The sequence below is a fragment of the Mastigoproctus giganteus genome, chromosome 7 (assembly GCF_048544385.1).
Source record: "Mastigoproctus giganteus isolate SK-2022 chromosome 7, ASM4854438v1, whole genome shotgun sequence".
In the NCBI taxonomy this organism is placed as follows: Eukaryota; Metazoa; Arthropoda; class Arachnida; order Uropygi; family Thelyphonidae; genus Mastigoproctus; species Mastigoproctus giganteus.
The window spans coordinates 134,923,377-134,942,411 of record NC_143581.1 but is presented as its reverse complement, the minus strand read 5'-3'; the positions used below and the strand labels follow the sequence as shown (position 1 = coordinate 134,942,411).

The 19,035-nt window shown below is 37.9% G+C and overlaps 1 protein-coding gene across 7 annotated transcripts in view; it reads right to left on the bottom strand.

Moving 5' to 3' along the window:
* LOC150083212 (uncharacterized) overlaps positions 1-19,035 on the bottom strand; it is a 319,934-nt gene that overhangs the window by 167,103 nt on the left and 133,796 nt on the right. For 6 of the 7 annotated variants that reach the window (XM_090377098.1, XM_090377102.1, XM_090377097.1 and 3 more), the window contains exon 5: positions 10,433-10,540. The exons of the other annotated variant lie outside the window; for it this stretch is intronic. In XM_090377098.1, the coding sequence (XP_090233224.1) occupies positions 10,433-10,540 (108 nt within the window). The remainder of the gene's footprint in view (positions 1-10,432; positions 10,541-19,035) is intronic. 7 annotated transcript variants of the gene reach the window in all.

Here is a 19,035-nt window from a genome sequence, read left to right as displayed (position 1 = left end):
ATCGTTCGCTGTAAGGATCCATCTTCTCAAACCTCGCCATTGCTGATGCAATTTCACAAAATGCCATTGCCATCTCTCTGGTGATGAAGCGTCTCAGCTCCTCATTTGGTTCATCTTAGCTTCATCAGCATTTTCTTCTTTCACTATTGCTGCCTACAAGTCAATAAGTTCTTTGTTAGATAATTCCTTCATTTCTTCCTCTATTAACTTCTCCATGTCTTTGGCATCAACCTCCAACTGAAGTAGCTCTGCAACCTTTACAATCTTATCTGTAACCTCTTCATACGATTTGTCTTTATCAAATCCTTCTAAGCCTTTTATGTGCTGTGTGCATATTTTCTTCCATGTGCCATTTAAACAACTTTTAGTAATTTCCACCCAGGCCTTATTAATGTTTAAGATGGCAGGGTAAATATCGTAAGATTCCCAAAAGTCTCTTAACGTAAACTTTTTCTCATCGTCTACTGCAGACAATGCCTGAGCAAATGTTGTGCATAAATAATATGCTTTTAAATTTGAAATAACACCCTGATCCATAGGCCGGATGAGTGAAGTCGTGTTTGGTGGTAGAAATATGACTCTCACGTTCGAATTGAAATCATCTAGATGCGTAGGATGTCCAGGAGCATTATCTAATAGAAGCAAAATCTTGAAAGGGACATTGTTGTCTTTACAATATTTTTCGACCTCGGGAACGAAGCAGCATTTAAACCAATCCTCAAAGAGAGATATTGTTATCCAAGCTCTCTGGTTCGATTGGAAATACATGGGTAGGGTGACTTATTGATGCCCTTAAATGCACGAGGATTTACAGAATGGTATGCAATAAGAAGAATGGTACGAGGATTTACAGAATGGTATGCAATCAAAAAAAAAAAAAAAAAAAAAACCCTATTTGATGAACATGTAAATAGAATTATTTATTGTATTTATTCAATTTTTTATCTCATTGAAAGAAAAATTACAAAAGTGTGCAATTTAAAAAATTTCAAAATTATAAAATTACAAAAAAAAAGAGAGGAGACAGGTATAAAATGATAGTAAGTTTACCTCTTGAGCATCGTTGCCAGAATTGACATCTTCAGCTGATAAGTACGCCGCTGCAAAGGATGAGGGCTGTGTAGATTTAGAAATGGTCAGCCACTCAACCTTATGAAAGAACATATTAATGGATGACTGGATGGTGGCGTTTTTCTTTTCATCGTAGATTTCTTTGTAGCAAGCATATCATTCACCCCTCTGTTAACTTTTAAGAATCGTTCGCTGTAAGGATCCATTTTCTCAAACCTTGCCATTGCTGATGCAATTTCACAAAATGCCATTGCCATCTCTCTGGTGATGAAGCGTCTCAGCTCTCTGGATTTAATATGTAATCTCCTGCTGCATTAGCCCCAAGCAAGAGCATGGCCCTATCTTTTGATGCCTTGAAACCTGGCATTATATTTCCCTCTTTGGCAATGTATGTTCGATCCGGCATTTTTTTTCCAATACAAAGCAATCTCATCAATGTTAAAAATTTTCTGCATTGAATAGCCGCCTTCATCAATAATTTTTTCCAATACTTCACAAAATTTCTCTGCGGCTGAAGAATTGGCACTGGCAACTTCACTGCATACTTCAACATTGTGGAAACCAGCACCCTTGAACCTACACTGGTGTGCAAAACAAGGACCAACACTATTTCTTAAGGTTACAACCACAAAATCTTTACTTAAGGTACTCTTTACTGATAAGAGTAGATTCAGTCTCAACAGCCATTCTGAACATCAGCTAATCTGGCAAGAGGTTGGCATACGTTATCACCCCACAAACATCACTGAAAGGGATCGACATGACAGTCAAGGTGTTCTCGTCTGGGGAGGCATTATCTTGAATGGACGTATACCACTTCAGATACTGGAAGGCGATACTGTCACCAGTGCACACTATTGTACTGAGGTAATCCTTCCCCATGTGCATCTGTTCCAAGGTGCTATTGGCCACAAGTTTGTGTTTATGGATGATGACGCCACACCCCATCACACTGCAGCTGTGATATGCTTTTGGAAAGTTAGGACATTGTCCATATGGACTGGCCCTGCCCATTCCCCTCTGATCTAAATCCCATCGAACACATATGGGACGCTCTGGGGAGACGCCTAGCGGCACTTCCACACCCACCAGAAAATGTTCACTAGCTGAAGATGGTGCTGACAGACGAATGGACGATGTTACTGCAAGAACTTATCAACGACATTGTTGTTGATAAGTTCTTACCACCTCTAATGTCAATGCAGGTGCAAAGCCTGCATCAACATTAGGGGTGGCCATATCTCCTACTGAAGACCACCTCTTCCCTTTGTTCCATCTTTGGCAGTGATGCATCTGTATCATGGCAGCCAGTGCTATGTTGCCGTTTTTGAATAAAGTCCCTCTGTACCATTTTTTTTTTCGTTGTTGTGTCGGTGTTGTTTCCTTCATTTCTGTACCTCACGAGGTTCCTTTGGTTTGCTTTTCTCATATCCAGGCCACTCCTATGAGAAGCTACAGGTGAAAACCTTATTGGTCCTTAAATTTTGCTCACCTGTGTATTAAACCACCTATTGCTTGCCATGAACTTGGGTTGGGGCTCGCCGTACTTATCCTTAATATCTTTATAAATACTTCTAGCTTTTGCTTGAATGGTCATTAGATTCAGGGGCACTCGCTTCTGAATCCAATTTTCCATCCATATTATTAATAGCTGTTCCGTCTTCAATATAGCACCTGAATGCTGTTTTGTGCTCACTGTTGATCTTAAGTGCTTTGATCCTTTGACATGTTCTTTTATATGCGCACTGTCCTTTAAAATAGTATTCACTGTTGAAGCAGCAAGACCTAATTCCCTTGCAATAGATGAGAAACTCTGTCCTGCTTCATACTTCATTTTCATTAACAAAAATTGCTAAATCAATTTTTGTTTGGTTTCCTAGTACTACCACCACCACTTGCACTTTTGTTGGTTGCTTTCCCTTCATCATTGCAATGCATAAATAGGAATAAAGAGAAGTTTCTAAAAATATGTTTTTTATATAATTGAAGATTTCAGTGAAATCTTCAATTTCACCACAATAGCATAAAAACTCACGCAATTACAGTTATCGGTATTATCGCAACTGCAATAATACCAACGTCGTGACCTCCAGAAAAGTGCCTTAGAAAAATATCACAAAGGCTCTCAAAATATATTCTTTAATGGGAACATGTAGTGCAATTTCCATTATAAATATGACCTTTTAGAGAGGTAAATAGCTTAGTAATTTATCTTAGTAAAAATAAAAAAATGTGTTATTGGGTTCACATTACGATATTTTCACGATACCCCCCATTTATTCCTATGGGATGCAAAACACGTTTCCACGATTTTTTGTAGTTTGCACCGGAAGGCAAAAACTTATATAAAGTTGAATTTACGTTAGTCAAGTATTACTTAAGTCAGGAAGTTGTATTTCCTGAAAATTACAGTCCACAGAAGTTCAAGTCTAATGTCAACAAATATCTTCTTTCATCTTCTCCACCTCCAACCCAAGCATAGTACTAAGTACTATAGGTTCTAATACCTCTCCTGTTTGGGGTTTTCATTAAAAAAAAAAAAAAAATCCCTAAAAGAAAACCGAGGAAGAAAACACTTCCAAAGAGCAAGGGCAACTTGGCCCCAAGAATGAAGATAAAATGCTCTGAGAGATTCCTATAGACCTCAGAAAATCATATGCTGCTCTAATCAGGACTAAAAAGAAGGAATCCAGTAATGCTGACCCTTCGGTGTGGTCTACAGGATTTTCACCAACAAACTGCCAAGAGGTGATGTACTGAACTCCACAATTACGGCAGATGGAACCACAACTCACAATTCAGTGGACTCTGTTAACAATATCTTTTATACCACATCTTCCATACTGAGTACCAAATACTAACCCAGGCTCAAAGTGACGTTATAGCCAACAATTTAAAATGCAATAATATGGCCATAAAACCACCCTTCACCTCAGAAGAATTGAAAATAGCATTACTGAAAACAAAAAATAACAAGTGTCCTGGGCATGACCTAATTTAAATAGAAACTGTTAAAAAAGTAGCAGAAACCCCCCCCTGAAATTCTATTACAGCTATTTAACCTTTAATTGTAATAGAAGGAAAATTTCCAGAAAAATGGAAACTGGCAATAATCAGACTTATTCTAAAAAATCCAGAGAATAATCCCATAAAACTAAAATCCTATAGGCCTATTACCTGTTTTAGGGAAAACCATGGAATGCTTACTACTCTATACAATTAATAGCTATTATGAAGAAGCAAGCTTTAAACCTGAAAAACTATTTGGTTTTAAGCAGGGATCTTCCACCAAAGATGCCAGGCACTATATCCTAACAATGGTCAAAAATTGTGATCAAAAATACATGGTGGCAATATCCATAGATTTTGCTGGTGAATTTGATTCCCTCAATTGGCCAAGTATCCTTAGGAGTCTCCACCAGATAAATCTGCCACAAAATCTCTATTAATGTGTCAACAGCTATCTTGACAACAGAAGCATAGCAGTACACACACACACACACACACACACACACACACACACACACACACACACACACACACACACACACAGTTTCAAGATATCAAATGCCATGTAACAAAAGGATGCCCACAGAATTCAGCAATGGGTCCATTCTTTTGACCACAGTCATCATCATCAGCCATTTTCAATCCACTGCAGGATGAAGGCCTCTCCAGCAACTTTCCAGTTCCTTCTGTTTTGAGCACTGGACATCCATTTACTACCCACAAACTCAAGAATTTCATCTATCCATCTCCACCTTTGTCTTCCAGGTTTTCTTCTAGCTCCTCATGGATACCATTCTGCCATTTTCTTAGTCCATCTGTCATCATGTCTTCGAGCTATGTGTCCTGCCCAAGACCATTTTAGTTCTTTAGCTTTGATAAGAATGTCCTTTACTTCAGTTTGCTGCCTAATCCATGTGTTTCTCTTCTTATCTAACAGTCTGATTCCCAATATAATTCGTTCCATTCTTCACTGTGTAGTTCTCAGCTTCTCTTCCATTCTTTCGGTGAGTGCCCAAGTTTCACTTCCATAAGTCGTGGTGGGGCGTATAGATTGGTTCATTATTTTACGTTTCAAACAAACTGGGATATTGCTCTTCAGTATGTGACTATATTTCCTGAATGCTATCCATCCAAAATTTATTTTTCTCTTTTTGACTTCCAGCCATTTATCATTATTACAGCTAATAACTTGTCCCAAATAAGTATATGACTCCACCTTTTCAATTACTGCTTCTTCAATCATTATTTCCCTTTCTGTGGCATACTTGTTCATCATTACTTTTGTTTTAGCCATATTCATGTTTAGTCCAAAATCCTTACTAACTGTACATAACTGATTAAGATTTTCCTCTAATTCCTTGGGATCGTGGCTTATGACTACAATGTCATCTGCAAATCGTAAATGGTTCAGGTACTCTCCATTCACAGTGACTCCTTTCTGCGACCAGTCTAATCTTCTGAAAGCTGCTTCCTCAAGGGCAGCAGTAAACAGCTTCGGAGATATTGTGTCTCCTTGTCGAACTCCTTTCTCGATTTTATATTTCCTACTGTCTTTGTCTAGTCAAATAAAGGAGGTAGCACTCGCATATATTTTCTTCAAAATCATAATATATGGGGGTATCTATGCCTTGCCTTTGCAGTGCCCGAAACATTGCCTTATGCTGTATGGAGTCAAATGCCTTTTTTTTTTGTTATAATCCACAAATGCCAGGCATAATGGTGTTTTATATTCATTTGCTTTCTCCATTAGCTGTGATATTACGTGAAGGTGATCCATAGTTGAGAATCCTGTCCTAAAGCCAGCTTGCTCTTTCAGTTGATTCTCATCAAGTATTCTTTTAATCTGTTAGTAATGACCCTTGTGAACAACTTGTAAATGTGGGATAACAAGCTAATTGGTCTATAATTTCCAATTTCTGATTTATCTCCTTTCTTATGCAGCAAAACTATGATTGCATTATTCCACTGGTTAGGCGTCACACCTTTTCGAATGCCCTTTGTGAAGAGCCTTGTGAGTTTTTGTGTTATGGCTCTTCCTCCCAATTTTAACAACTCTACAGTAACTTCATCTTCCACCGGGGCTTTCTGATTCTTCATTTTCTTCAATGCATGTTCTACCTCATCAGGAAGGATATCAGGTATGTCATATGTGTTGCTACTTTGCAATCCAACTTCCCCACTGCTGGATCATTCCCTCGCTCCTTGTATAATTCTCTATAGTAGTCTTCTGCTATTTGAATTATGCCTTCTCTGCTGTTTATAAGTACACCATCGTTATTCTTCAGTTTCAGTATCATTTGTCTTTCTGTATTACTGCTCATGGCTGCTGATTTAAATCCTTTGTTTTCCCTTAATGCTTGTTCTACTTTTCTTGTGTTAAATCTTCTTATGTCCTCTCTGAGTCTCTTTCTAATGGCTTTGCATAACTCAGTATACTCAATTTTCTCCCTGTCAGTGTTTTTCTTGCTTTTCATTTGTCGTTTTCGGTTCATCATGACAAGTATTTCTTGACTAATTTTTTTCTTCTTTGGATTTCTGTTTCCCTATAAGTTTCTTGGGCTTTATCACTTTCAGAAAGTTGTAATATTCCTCATCGATATCTTGGTCTTGAGCAGTCTGCAGAAGCTGAAACTTGTTCTTAAGTTCCAGTACATACTGCTTTTTCCCCTCTTCTGTTATCTCAAAGACCTTTGTATTATTTACTCGAGTCAGTTTTTTTCCTTTCCTTTATCTATATCAAGTGTACATCTTACCATTCTGTGATCACTTCCAACATTTACCTTATTCAGGACGGTAACATCATTCATATCTTCTGTTAGTGAGAATGAAGTCGATTTCATTAGTTGTTAATCCATTTGGACTCTTCCATGTCCACTTTCTGTTCACCCTTTTCTTGAAAAAAAAGTGTTCATTACTGACAGTCCTTGAGATTCTGCAAATTCCACAAGACTTTCACCTCTTTCATTTCTTTCACCAATTCCAAAATTTCCTATAGTTCCCCTTTCTGCGCTGTTTTGTCTTTTTCCAACCTTAGCATTGAAGTCCCCCATAATAATAGTGTAGCGGGTTTTCTGCTCATCTAGAAGACTTAATTTCGGTGTACGTTTCTTCAACGTCTTCATCATCATGGCTCGATGTTGGTGCATAAATCATTATAATCTTTAGCTTGTACCACTTAGAAATCTTGGGTATTAGTCTTGACACCCTTGGTGATATACTTTTGAATTCCAAAATGTTGTTTTTAAAATCTTTATGGACCATAGTATTAAATGAATTCCTGGAACAAGATCTGAGCCCCATGGACAATGTTGCCTTTGCTGATGACCTTATACTGTTGGTCAAAGGTGATGCAAGAGTAGCAGTAGAACAAAGAGCTAATGCTCCATTAAGACAGCTGCAATATTGGCCCACATGTTGAAAATCTCACCAGAAAAAACTAATAGGTGACACCTCAAAATGTATGGTTCAGGCACGGAAGTATTTGTATAAATTTGGATTCTAAATTAATTTCTTATCCTCATTTGGCCTATTTTACCAAAAAACATGCAAAACTATGCAAGAATGATTGCTAGAGTCAGCTGAGCCAATTCGGATCCCAAGCGCAGGACTCTGGCAGTCATCTACAATGCAGTGTTTTTACCCGTGATCTCCTATAGTGCTGGTGTGTGGTTTCATCGTGCAGCCACAGTAAAAAAGCAGGGCAAAATTAAATAGCATCCAAAAAACAATATTATTAACTACAACCGGAGCGTGCTGCATAGTGAGAATACCAGCTTTACAAGTGTTGGCTGGCACTCTACCACTTTACCTAGAAATAACAAAGAAAGGGCTATACTACAGACTGAAAAGAGGAATCCCTATGGAATTCCTAGGAATTACCCTCAACTCTGCCAAAAACATCAAGCCATAAAGGAAACAAATTACCATCCAATTACATCAAATAGAGCAAACTGAATGAGAGCAAGAAACCAAAAGGTGCTGCTACCAGAAAGTTTCTCCCACAGGTGGCGATTATTAGTCCCAAGCCACCTAAGTGGTGTACCCTGGGACTCTTCACAACTTATTTACTGACGTCACAGGTTTCTCAATGTCAAATTGAGATCCTTGGGGCTGACAGATAGCCCCAGCTGTATCTGTGGTGAAAGTAAGAACTGAGTACATGTTTTGTATGACTGCACAATATATGAAATCAACTTATTACAGAAATTGGTCCCCTTCCTAGGGGCCAAGGACACCTATCCATATTGGAGGAGTGACCGTATAAGGCCTTTACCAACTATGCTCGAAAAGTGTTTGAGATTAGACGAAATCTGCAGAGACAGTCACTACAACCTGTTCCAGTAGCAAGCAATAGTCCATAGACTTACACTGCCCATGTCTTTCTCCACATCCAGAGAATGGATTAACCACACAGGACCTTCCAAATTTGACATATAGTGGATTGGATAACCAAATACGACCTCCTGCCCTCAGGGGTCTCATTGCCTATGGTTGGGGGACTCTGGAAGCAGGAAAATAATGGGAGTGTCTAAATGGGAACTAGGACAGGATAGTACTGTCCCCCCCCTCCCCTTCATAACACATCTTTCACACTGACTAGGACAGATAACATAACTAAACAGACAGTAGAACTGATATGACCATCAAGAGGCTGAATGGTGCCTGCAGCTGTGGTTACCCCTCAGCTGAAAAAATTAGTAAGCTGAGAGTCGCATGTGCTTGGGTTTGTTTGTTGTTTGTTATTTGGTGTTTAGGAGCATTAGCAACTAAGGCCATATTGCTCCGGGATATGCGGTGGTCATTCCCTGACCTTTCCACATCCTCCGTATTTGGTGGTGACGGGCTCGAACCCCGGTCTAATCAAGAAGTGTGTGCTACGCCCTGCTGCTCCTTCCCACCTGGCTACCGAGGCGCCCATGTGCTTGGGAGAATGAGAAAGTAGAACTTTAAGAAAATGAGTGCATGCATGGCTCTGAGGATGAAAGAAGTGGTGGCCAAGTATGGTTTTTTTTTTTTTTTTTTTTTTATGTGGACCCCAAACACGAGCGGTATTAGAACCTATAGTACTTAGTACCGTGCTTGGGTTAAGTGTGAGTGAATAGTTTGTGTGATTGGGCGAATGTGAGAGAACTTAAATGTAAGAATGAATGAAGGGAGTGGAGGGGTGTGTGAGAGAGTGAATATTGTGGGAATGGAAATTGCTGTATGTTTGGGTGATTGTGAATGACTGAATGTTATGGTGGATGTTGGTGACTGAATGTTGTGATGAATGTCAATGACATCAATATTCACCACAACAAATCAATAGCGATTTGTAGAAGAAAAAAATTAGTTCAAATTTCTGTCACCAGGAAGGAACGCTGCTGCACATATGTAAATGTTGTCATTTACTTCAAGACACGTTGCTTATACATAATATTCATCTGCTGGATGAATATTCTCATCCAGCAGATGGACGAATTGCATCACTTCTAGATGAATCATGAAAGACCACTACAAAGTCCATATGTTACAGTATGGTGTGGATTCACAGCAGAGTTTATAATCGGACCATTTTTCTTTGAAGAGTCTGCACCTCATGCCCTCCCCCATAAGGTGTATGGTAACTGGTGCACGGTACTGAGCTCTTCTACAAGATCACATTATTCCCACTCTGCAAGAAAGGCAATGCTTGGAGACAGTAGTGTTCATGCAAGATGGTACCCCTCCCCACATTGGTCAACAAGTGAAGAAACTACTTCATTCAACATTCAGGAATGATCGCATCATTTCTAGAGACTTTCCGCAGTAGTCGCCAGCCCAATCACCAGATCTCAATCCCTGTGATTTCTGGCTATGAGGATACCTGAAAGATAGTTTGCTGTGGCAGCATACAGATGCTTGTCGATTTGAAAGCAAGTATTCAACATCATGTAGCCAACGTCTCCAATGAGATGCAAAACTGCATTGCACGCAGTCCTCCATTTTCAGAATGTCATCTCAAGTGAAGGAAAGCATATAGAACAATATCTATATGTTTCCAAGTTCTGATATTAAAATCTAATCCTAAGTTAAGTATTCCAGTGCCAATTTCTCCCCCGGTGGCAGAAATTTGAACTAAATTTCTTTCTTCTACAAATCACTTCCCCATACCCTAAATGACATACCCACTGATTTTAACAGCGCTATCTCTAACAGTTTTGACACTAGGGTCTCCTGAATAGGGGAACTTATTTTATAACCACCCGGTATATGAATATTTATCAAAGTTAACTTTAACTGAAAACCATTATGAAAAATTTTATAACATCATTGTAAATGCAATAACTTGGATTTTTAAAGCGAAAGCTACAAATTTGCATGAGATTCTTACCCACATATGAGTGCTACTCTTTACTGTATTCATTTTCTTTATTTCAGGCAAATCCTCCAGTGTCATTTTCTCTAAGTCATCTTCACCTACTTCAATTAGCTGGCTGTTCTAATTAAAAAATTTTAAATTGCTAATCACATCCTATATACAATCAAAAATAGTATTATTGTGGTTTATTATTATAGTATTATGTTACATTACTTCAATATGTATTAGTATTCACATTAATAAAGATACAAAGATAATGCAAACAAGCAAAGCTTATTTAGCATTGGCCATTAAAAAGATTTAGCAACCTTTCCTTAAATTTACACAGACTCTCCACTTCCAATACATGAGGTGGGTAATCATTCCAACAGTTAAATCATTCACGAGAATGCGCACACTTGTATATACCCCAATGAGTCAAATCATTATGGCCACCTACCTAATATGATTTTGTTCCTCCACATGCAGCCAAAACAGCTCATACTCAGCGTGGCATGGATGCTACAAGATTTCTTGTACGACTCGCTGTCATAATGTTTTGGCTCATTGGTGTATATGTAAGTATTACATGTGTAGGCTCCATGGAATATTGAAGGTTTTTCATACAGAGACACACCGTGCATCCATAGTGCATTCTCTCCACCCTCCTCCATACAGAGCACACTGGTCCAATGACTTTGCTCCCCCCACAATCCCTATTTCCCTCCCCAAACTTTTCACATGATGGACCCTACCACCACAACCTTTTTTCTGCTCCCGACAGTCCTTCCCTATGGAGAGACTGTCGGGAGCAGAAAAAGGGTTATGGCCCAACCTCTATAAGGGAACCCCTACGGAGGAGCCCACCAGGGCTGTGCTTGTATATTTTTAACAACAGGCTCTCTAAAAGGAAGTAGTGGTACTGGTGATTTGAATGATTTTAATTGTGGCTGCTGCCATTAGGTAGTGCCACCAGTCTCCCAGGATCCTTTGTGCAAATGGTGCTGTATAATGCAATCAATCACATGATTCGCCCTACAGGAATCTGGTGTTTTCGCCACCACGGGGGTGCTGGTTAGAAATTGTTAGAACTCTTATAGAAAATAAATTTTCTAACATTTCAAAACAATTTATTAATAAATAACATATTAAGTTGGTTCTACCTTTCAATGCGACTACAACAACACCAGGCATCCGTAAGGGCAAAAAGAACAGGTGCGTCTAAACTTTCAAGCCACCCATGAGAATCATGTTTCTTTTTAATGAGTAAAGTAATTAATACACAATATGAATATACAAAACTCCTAATAGCCAAAACACTTGAAATGAAGTTAAACCCTAACGCTGTAAATGTATGTAGACCATACACTATTTCTGACTCGTGGACCTTTACTTGCATGTGTAAATAACATTATTTACATTGGTTAATAAAAATAATCTCATCGCAGTACACTAATTAAATTAAACTTTTATTGAATCTTACTATTAGTATAACAGATAATGGAGATTGTGAAGTGTTACTTTACTTCTTGTGAGCACGGACCATCCCGAAATAACTTTGTCCCTTATTAAGAAGTTTAGTCTAAAATATTTTAGTAAATTTGACAATTGTCTTCAATTTCCTGTCCATTATTGCTGGGTGATTTAGTTTGTTGTGGGTTGATGTGCATCGACTTTGCTTTGCTCTTCCTTTTGGCAGTGAGTAGATCATGGAAATTGAATACAGGATTATTTTTAAAAAACCTGTATATATATTAACAATTTTAAATCATAATATCGTGTCATAAATTTAATCACATATACTGTATTAATTGGATTAATATGATGTGAGTGTCAGGTCGAAGAACTTCCTATAAAAAGGTACGAGTTAAATCTCTTATACTTTTCAAATAAAATATTAATATATCATTTTTTTTTTTTTTCCATATGAACATGATTGCGCACAATATTAAGAATTATTTTGAAAAACATTTGGTTATCTTTTGTGTCACTGGATTTTAGTGTACATCGATCATTAAAAAAAAAAGTCCACATTTGTTTTAACATACTTTGTATTTTCAGGAACCTTTTCTTCACACTGCGAGCCTCGACAAAGTTTCAAAAGCAGCCAGAATTTCGTGTTTAGAAGGTTTAATACCTTCGCTGTTCTCATTTTCCTTCTCTTGTCATCAATATTTTCACTAGTTCTTAAATTTGAATATTCTTTCTTTTTTTGAAACTGTCCAAAATGTCGGAGTTATTCAAATACTGTGACCATGTAAACTGAGATAGGGAAAATTTATGGAAAGTGTGGATGATGCACTTCCGTGAAACAATAGATATTTGTTTGTCGAGGTAAAAGAAAATAACTCTCCCCTAATTCTCTAATAGGATGCTTACAGTAGCGCGCTGTTAGAGAATTTGAGAGAATACCCCTTGATCTGTTCTTGTACATGGGACAGGTGGTCAGATAAGTTTTACGAGTACTGCTAAGTTGTAGACTGGCAATTCCTTTAGCTCTCTTAATTTGTGCTTAGCAGCAGCACTAATTGCCTGAAGGGCATACCATTAAGTCTCTCCTAATCCATTCATTATAAGAAAACCTTCTTTGCTCAAAGGAATCTATTTAAATGTAATTACCAAGGGGAATTAAAAAAAAAATTGCCAAATAGAAAAATTAGCTATAAAGGAGTTTGTTAAACAGACATCTGATTAAGTAATTTAAAATTCTAAAAATGGTTATAAAGTTTTATATAGCAAACATCTTAACAATAGGCAGCAAAAAAAAAAAATAATTTAGTTAAATAACTACAAAGCACAGTTCAATAATGATGTGAATAAAATTTACTGAATATTCCAAATTCTGAAATGTACTGCATCCAAATGTCACACGTTACTGTTAATAAAGGTGCCCACATACATTACCAACCCAAAAAAGCACTGACTGTACCTATCGCTGGGGTATATTTGTATAATTGTAGATAGTGAAAACCTAACAGTAGAATAAATCAGAAAAGATATTTTGTATTTGGGATAGAGAGAGTAGAAATTTGATATTGAATATTAAATGTAAAGCATATTTTATTAACAGTGTGGCACCTGTGGCAGGTGCCTCACTTGCACACCTTTAGAGCCAGCCTCAACTTCCGGTAACGTAAAGGGGAAATTCCTGTTTGATTTTACTGCAAGGGACTTTTCAGAATAAAACACCTATTGTTATTCTCTTCACACCAAGACTATTTCCAGATGGAATACTGACATTTCTGCTTCAGATTGATTTCTATCAATCTGAAGCAGAAAACATTCTCCACTGCTCACACTGTAATGATTACTTTCCGTGCAATAAAGGATTACAACTGTTGGGTGCTGTAGCCAGGGTCGAGTGAGCAGGTATATTGTACCCTCCTGATACCGAAATCTAGTATTCTGGCACATTTTTAGAAAATGTAATATAGCGATATACAGTACATTGTACAACTTAAGTATTTATTCAATGTTTGTAAAAATATTAACTTTTATATCTATAATACATTGTTTATGTATTATTTTTGCAGTTCATTTTGTTTGACATGTTTATTTTTGAAATTGTGTAGGTACTGCTTAGATTTTTATTATTATTATTATTATTATTATTATTAGCCATATGGTACAAGGAAGCCTGAAGCTTATGCTGCACCAGCCAAAAAAAAAAAAAAAAAAAATTCCCGAGCTACCCAGTGAGAGAGAGAGAGAGTAGAAAGGAATCACCAAGAAAGAGAAGAATGATGACATCCAGCTCAGGACCCTGGGTTTGCCAAACCCATACTCACCAGATGTGAATCCCTGGGGTTTAATTGTGAAGGTATGATGTTTTGTTATGTTGAGTGGCCAGCATCAGGAGATTTGGCAACCAGGGGGTGACAAAGAAGAGTTTAATTGTCCCTTATAGAACATATCATATGTATGTAACAAAAAACATACTAAATATATTAATAAAATAATCATTTATAAAATAGTTTGTTCTTATTATTTACACGTTTAATCTAATATTTTTGTAATACAAATATTCAGGCACCTTATTTAAAATTAAAAATAACATGTAGATTAGCATTAGGCAATTGTTGCCTTTTTTTTTTTTGTGAATGTCTGACAAAGAATCATGGTTACACTACTGCTACTTTTTGATTTTACGAACGTTCATGCAAAGCTCCTTTGACACCAGTTTTCGAAGTTTATAATGCAATTATCAATTGAAATATTTTCTGGAAATTTCATTAGAAGAAAAAATATACTAATATTGTTCCCTAAAAACAATTACAATAAAGAAAACTTTTCTTTGCATTGTGCACTGAAAAAAGTTATCATGCGCAATGCAGTGTTATCAGTTTTACACCAGATTTTTTTCCGTTTCCAGTATGGCTTCCAATACATGAATTTCCTTGATTTTGTGTTAGTAGATTTTATGTTAGAAGAAAGGAAGTACGATCTTTTCATTTTTTCAAAAACAATTCACTGCAATTCTTTTGGTTATGTTACTTATGCCAAGAAATAGTTGTGTGCCTCTGCTCTGTGTAACTTATAATTGCCTTTAGCCAGCACCAGAGCACACACATGGGAAATTCAAACTAATTCATTGATGCGGTCTATAAATCAAGGTCAAAATACTTTTGTTTATGTATATTGAGAGTTTCAATTTTGTAGATAGAGTAGAAATTATAGAAATAATTAGTTAATTTCACTATGGCAATTTTCACCCCAGCGGACTAACCAAGCTTGAAAACGGGACGGGACTGAAGCATGGTGTTTGTTGGAAATAATATTCCTGTAAAATTGCTAGCCCAGATAATCCCTACATAGGCTGCCACTCAGGGAAAGGATGGGAGAAAAGAAGAACAAAGTGTGCTGAAATAAGCGTGCCCTGGCTGGATTTTCCATGTCACCATATACAAGCTTTTGGCCAAAGTGCAGCTAGCCATTGTGGATTGAAGTGCATGCCGCTCTACAGTTTATAGCCATTGTGGGTTTAACAACCATCTCGCAAAATTCTTGAAAATTTAACAACCGGCTCGCACGAGCCAGCTCCAGCACACCACTGGGTGCCCCTCTATCCCTTTGACTTCCCATTTCCAGATGGAAAATCTTCCTGTCTCCACTCCCCTTTTCTCTAATGCTTTAACTATTACCCTCCTGTTCCTTTTCCAATAAAAATTTCCTATTTTGGTTCATCCCCTCTGGGGCTTATCTATAATCCCACTGATGACAGATTTTGAAGTTCTTATGGTTGAATGCCCAACATGCATGCACAAGTCAATTAGATAAGAGTAGTCATAGAAAAAACTAGACAGACATAGCATGTGTCCACAGCAGTCAGAAATAGAAACATCAATGTCACCAAAGTAAAACTGATGCAAATCTTCACTAAGACAGACAATACAGATTTAAATAGAGTAAAGTAAAGCCTCCTTCGCTTCATGTTATGCCAATGTTCTGCAGACCAAATCAAAGGCCTCGCAAAGGATCTAAACCAACTTTCTGGCAGCAAAATACTAATATCAATGAATTCAAACTGTAGATCTCCCCTGTGGCATAGCCACACTCAGATAGACTCAGAAACTTTCAGTGGGGGAGGAACTGGAAGACTTCATAGCAACGTACAGCAGTATGTTGCATGAAAGTGTAAATGAAGTTATTATAGTGACACAAGCCATGGTACACAAATTTATAAATTGGCATGTGCCAATTTATAAATTCGTCCGACCACCGTGCTATAACCTTAACTGGTCTGCCAGTTCCTCCCCACTGAAAATTTGAATGGACAATGGCTGTTCGAAAATATCAAGAAACCCTAGGATCCCTCATAGGGTTTCTCGATATTTTTGAACCATTGTCCATTCAAATTAAGAGGTTAGGCAACTTACAAACATTATCATCAGAGCAGCATCAGAGCCTCTATGAAGAAAAAACAACTTAGACCAAATGTGCAGAGTCAGATACTCTCTGGTGAAGGGTGCACTAGGCAAGAAAGCACGAGGCGCCTCTGTAGCCAGGTGGGAAGGAGCAGCAGTGCGTAGCACACGCTTCTTGATTACACCGGGGTTCGAACCCGTCACCACCAAATACGGAGGATGCGGAAAGGTCAAGGATTGATGACCGCATATTCTCGAAGCAATATGGCCTTAGTTGCTAATGCTCCTAAAAACCAAACAACAATACAATGCAAGAAAGCACTTCCAAAGTTCCAGAACAAATGGGCCACCAGCAGAAATAAATGCCAGAAGAGCATCCTATTGAACTTTTAGAAATGAATATACAAGCCTAATAAGAGCAGAAAAAGAAGTATTCCTGGTACCATTGGTAATGCCGACCAATGGGGTCAGGTTTACCATGCTGTTACCAACAAGCTGCCAAAAGGTGATGTAGTTAAAACATAAAACACTGAGGCTGGCCAGACTACAAATAACTGGAAGGAAACAGTCATCAATATTACTGATGCACTGTTTCGTAAATGATAACTCCTTTATGGAAGATCAGTCAAACATATGCACTGAAAACAACGATCAAAATCTGGAGACTGAAATGCCTTCTGCCCCTGAGGAACTATCCATAGCACTAAATAGAACCAAAAACAATAAATGTCCAGGCAATGATTAATTGAAATAGCAAATGGTGAAAGAAGTAGCCAACAGATATCTACACCATCTACAAATATTTAAAAATTGCTGCAAGAGGGAATTTTCCCAACCCATGGAAGTAGGCAAACTTCCATGGGTTGGGAAATATTTAAATAAAATATTAAAAAAAATCCAGAGAAACCCCCAACAGATCCAAAATCATACTAGCCCATTGCCTTGCTCCTGGTCCTGGGCAAGGTATTGAGAAGGCTGTTACTGATCAGGCTGGATGCAAATCTTCACTCAGACAGACAATACAGATTTAAACTAAAATGCTTCATGAGGATGCAATGAACCACACAGACAGCAACCACAGTAGAAGAAACTTATACGATAGGGCTTTGTTGTCCTGTGGTGGTGCAGCATACTTTGTAGACTATGTGCTTGAATACTACAAAATCTATACCAAACAATACAGGATTACCTTAAGGATAGGTATCAGTCAAAACCAGATATGATGGACATAGGTCTGACAGACAAGGTAAGGTGGCCTTTGTGAATGATCTTGTTGTGTTCATTACAGCTAATACACTGACTGTTTTGGAACAGCATACTAATCTAGCAATCAACATTACCCAGCATTAGGCAAATATAAATAGGTTAAAAATATCTAGCAGTAAAACCAAGTGAATTCTATTGAAAGGTAACTTGAACAGACATCCAAAGATTAAAACTGCAAAGAAAACAATAGCCAGGGAATTGAAATATTTAGATATAATATTTGACAATAAGCTAACTTTATACCTATCTCATGAATTTGGCCAAAAAAATCAGGAACTATGCTGGTATGATTGCTAGAATCACAATGCCAACTAGGGGATTAAAAAGGAAGACACTTTAGCATTAGCATTAGTAGAGGGACATGATGCAAGAAAGCAAGCTTAAGCAGCATCAGCCAAAAAAAAAAAAAAAAAGCTCTGATTTCACCCCCCTCCATTCATCCCAAATACCTGCCCAGCTCAACCTTAAATTTATTTAGGCTATCAACTTCCACAACAAAAGACGGAAGTCTGTTCCACCAACCAACTATTCCTAGCTAAAGGCAAATTTCTGCACATCTATCTTACAGCTGTCTTTTCTCAATTTGAATTTATGCCCTCTCAGGTGATTATTCTGAGCAAGAGGAAGAATCCCATCAGCATTGAGCATGCTCAAACCATTCAAGGCTTTATACACCTCAATCAGATCACCTTGCAGGTGCCTAGTCTCCAAACACTGTAATCTGCAAAACTTAAGCCTTTCTTCGTCAGAGCAACCCTTTGTTCCATTCACTAATCTTGTTGCCCTTCACTGTACTCTTTTCAACATCTCCACATCCTTCTTAAAATGAGGCCTCCAGACCTGTATACATCTTCCTCCAAGTTATACAGTACTCAAGGCGTGGCCTGACCATCGCTTTATACAAGGGAACAATCACCTCCTTATCCCTGCTAGAAAAATTCCTGTACATCATTAACAAGACACCATGAGCTACCTTTGCAGACCATCTGCACTGCTCAGAAAACTTCATATCTGCCTGCACAATTACCCTCAGGTCCTTTTCGTTCTCTACCACTGTCATTGTAGTACCACAGAGTTGATACGTTACTCTGGAGTTACTGCTTCCCATATGTAGTACTTTACATTTGCCAATGTTAAACTTCATTTGCCACCTCTCAGCCCATCTGTTCAACTTTTCTAGATCCTGTCCTTATATACAAGACAATCTTCCTCCAAGTTATCACCTATGGTGTAGGGCCATGGTATTGCAGAGATACTCTAGACAGAAATAAAAAGAAGCTAGAGTCCATACAGAAAATTATACTAGTTAGTTACCATCACAAGAGCATGATACACTGCCAGTACACCTTCTTCATCAAGGTCAACCATCAAAACCACAGGAAAAACAGCATGAAGTAAGGCCTCTGTTTCTGACATGAAATATACGTAGTACGTGGTGGAAACAATGAAGCCATATTGAATTTTTAATTAAGCAGTAGCACAAATAAGGTCAAAAAGTGGTGGTAG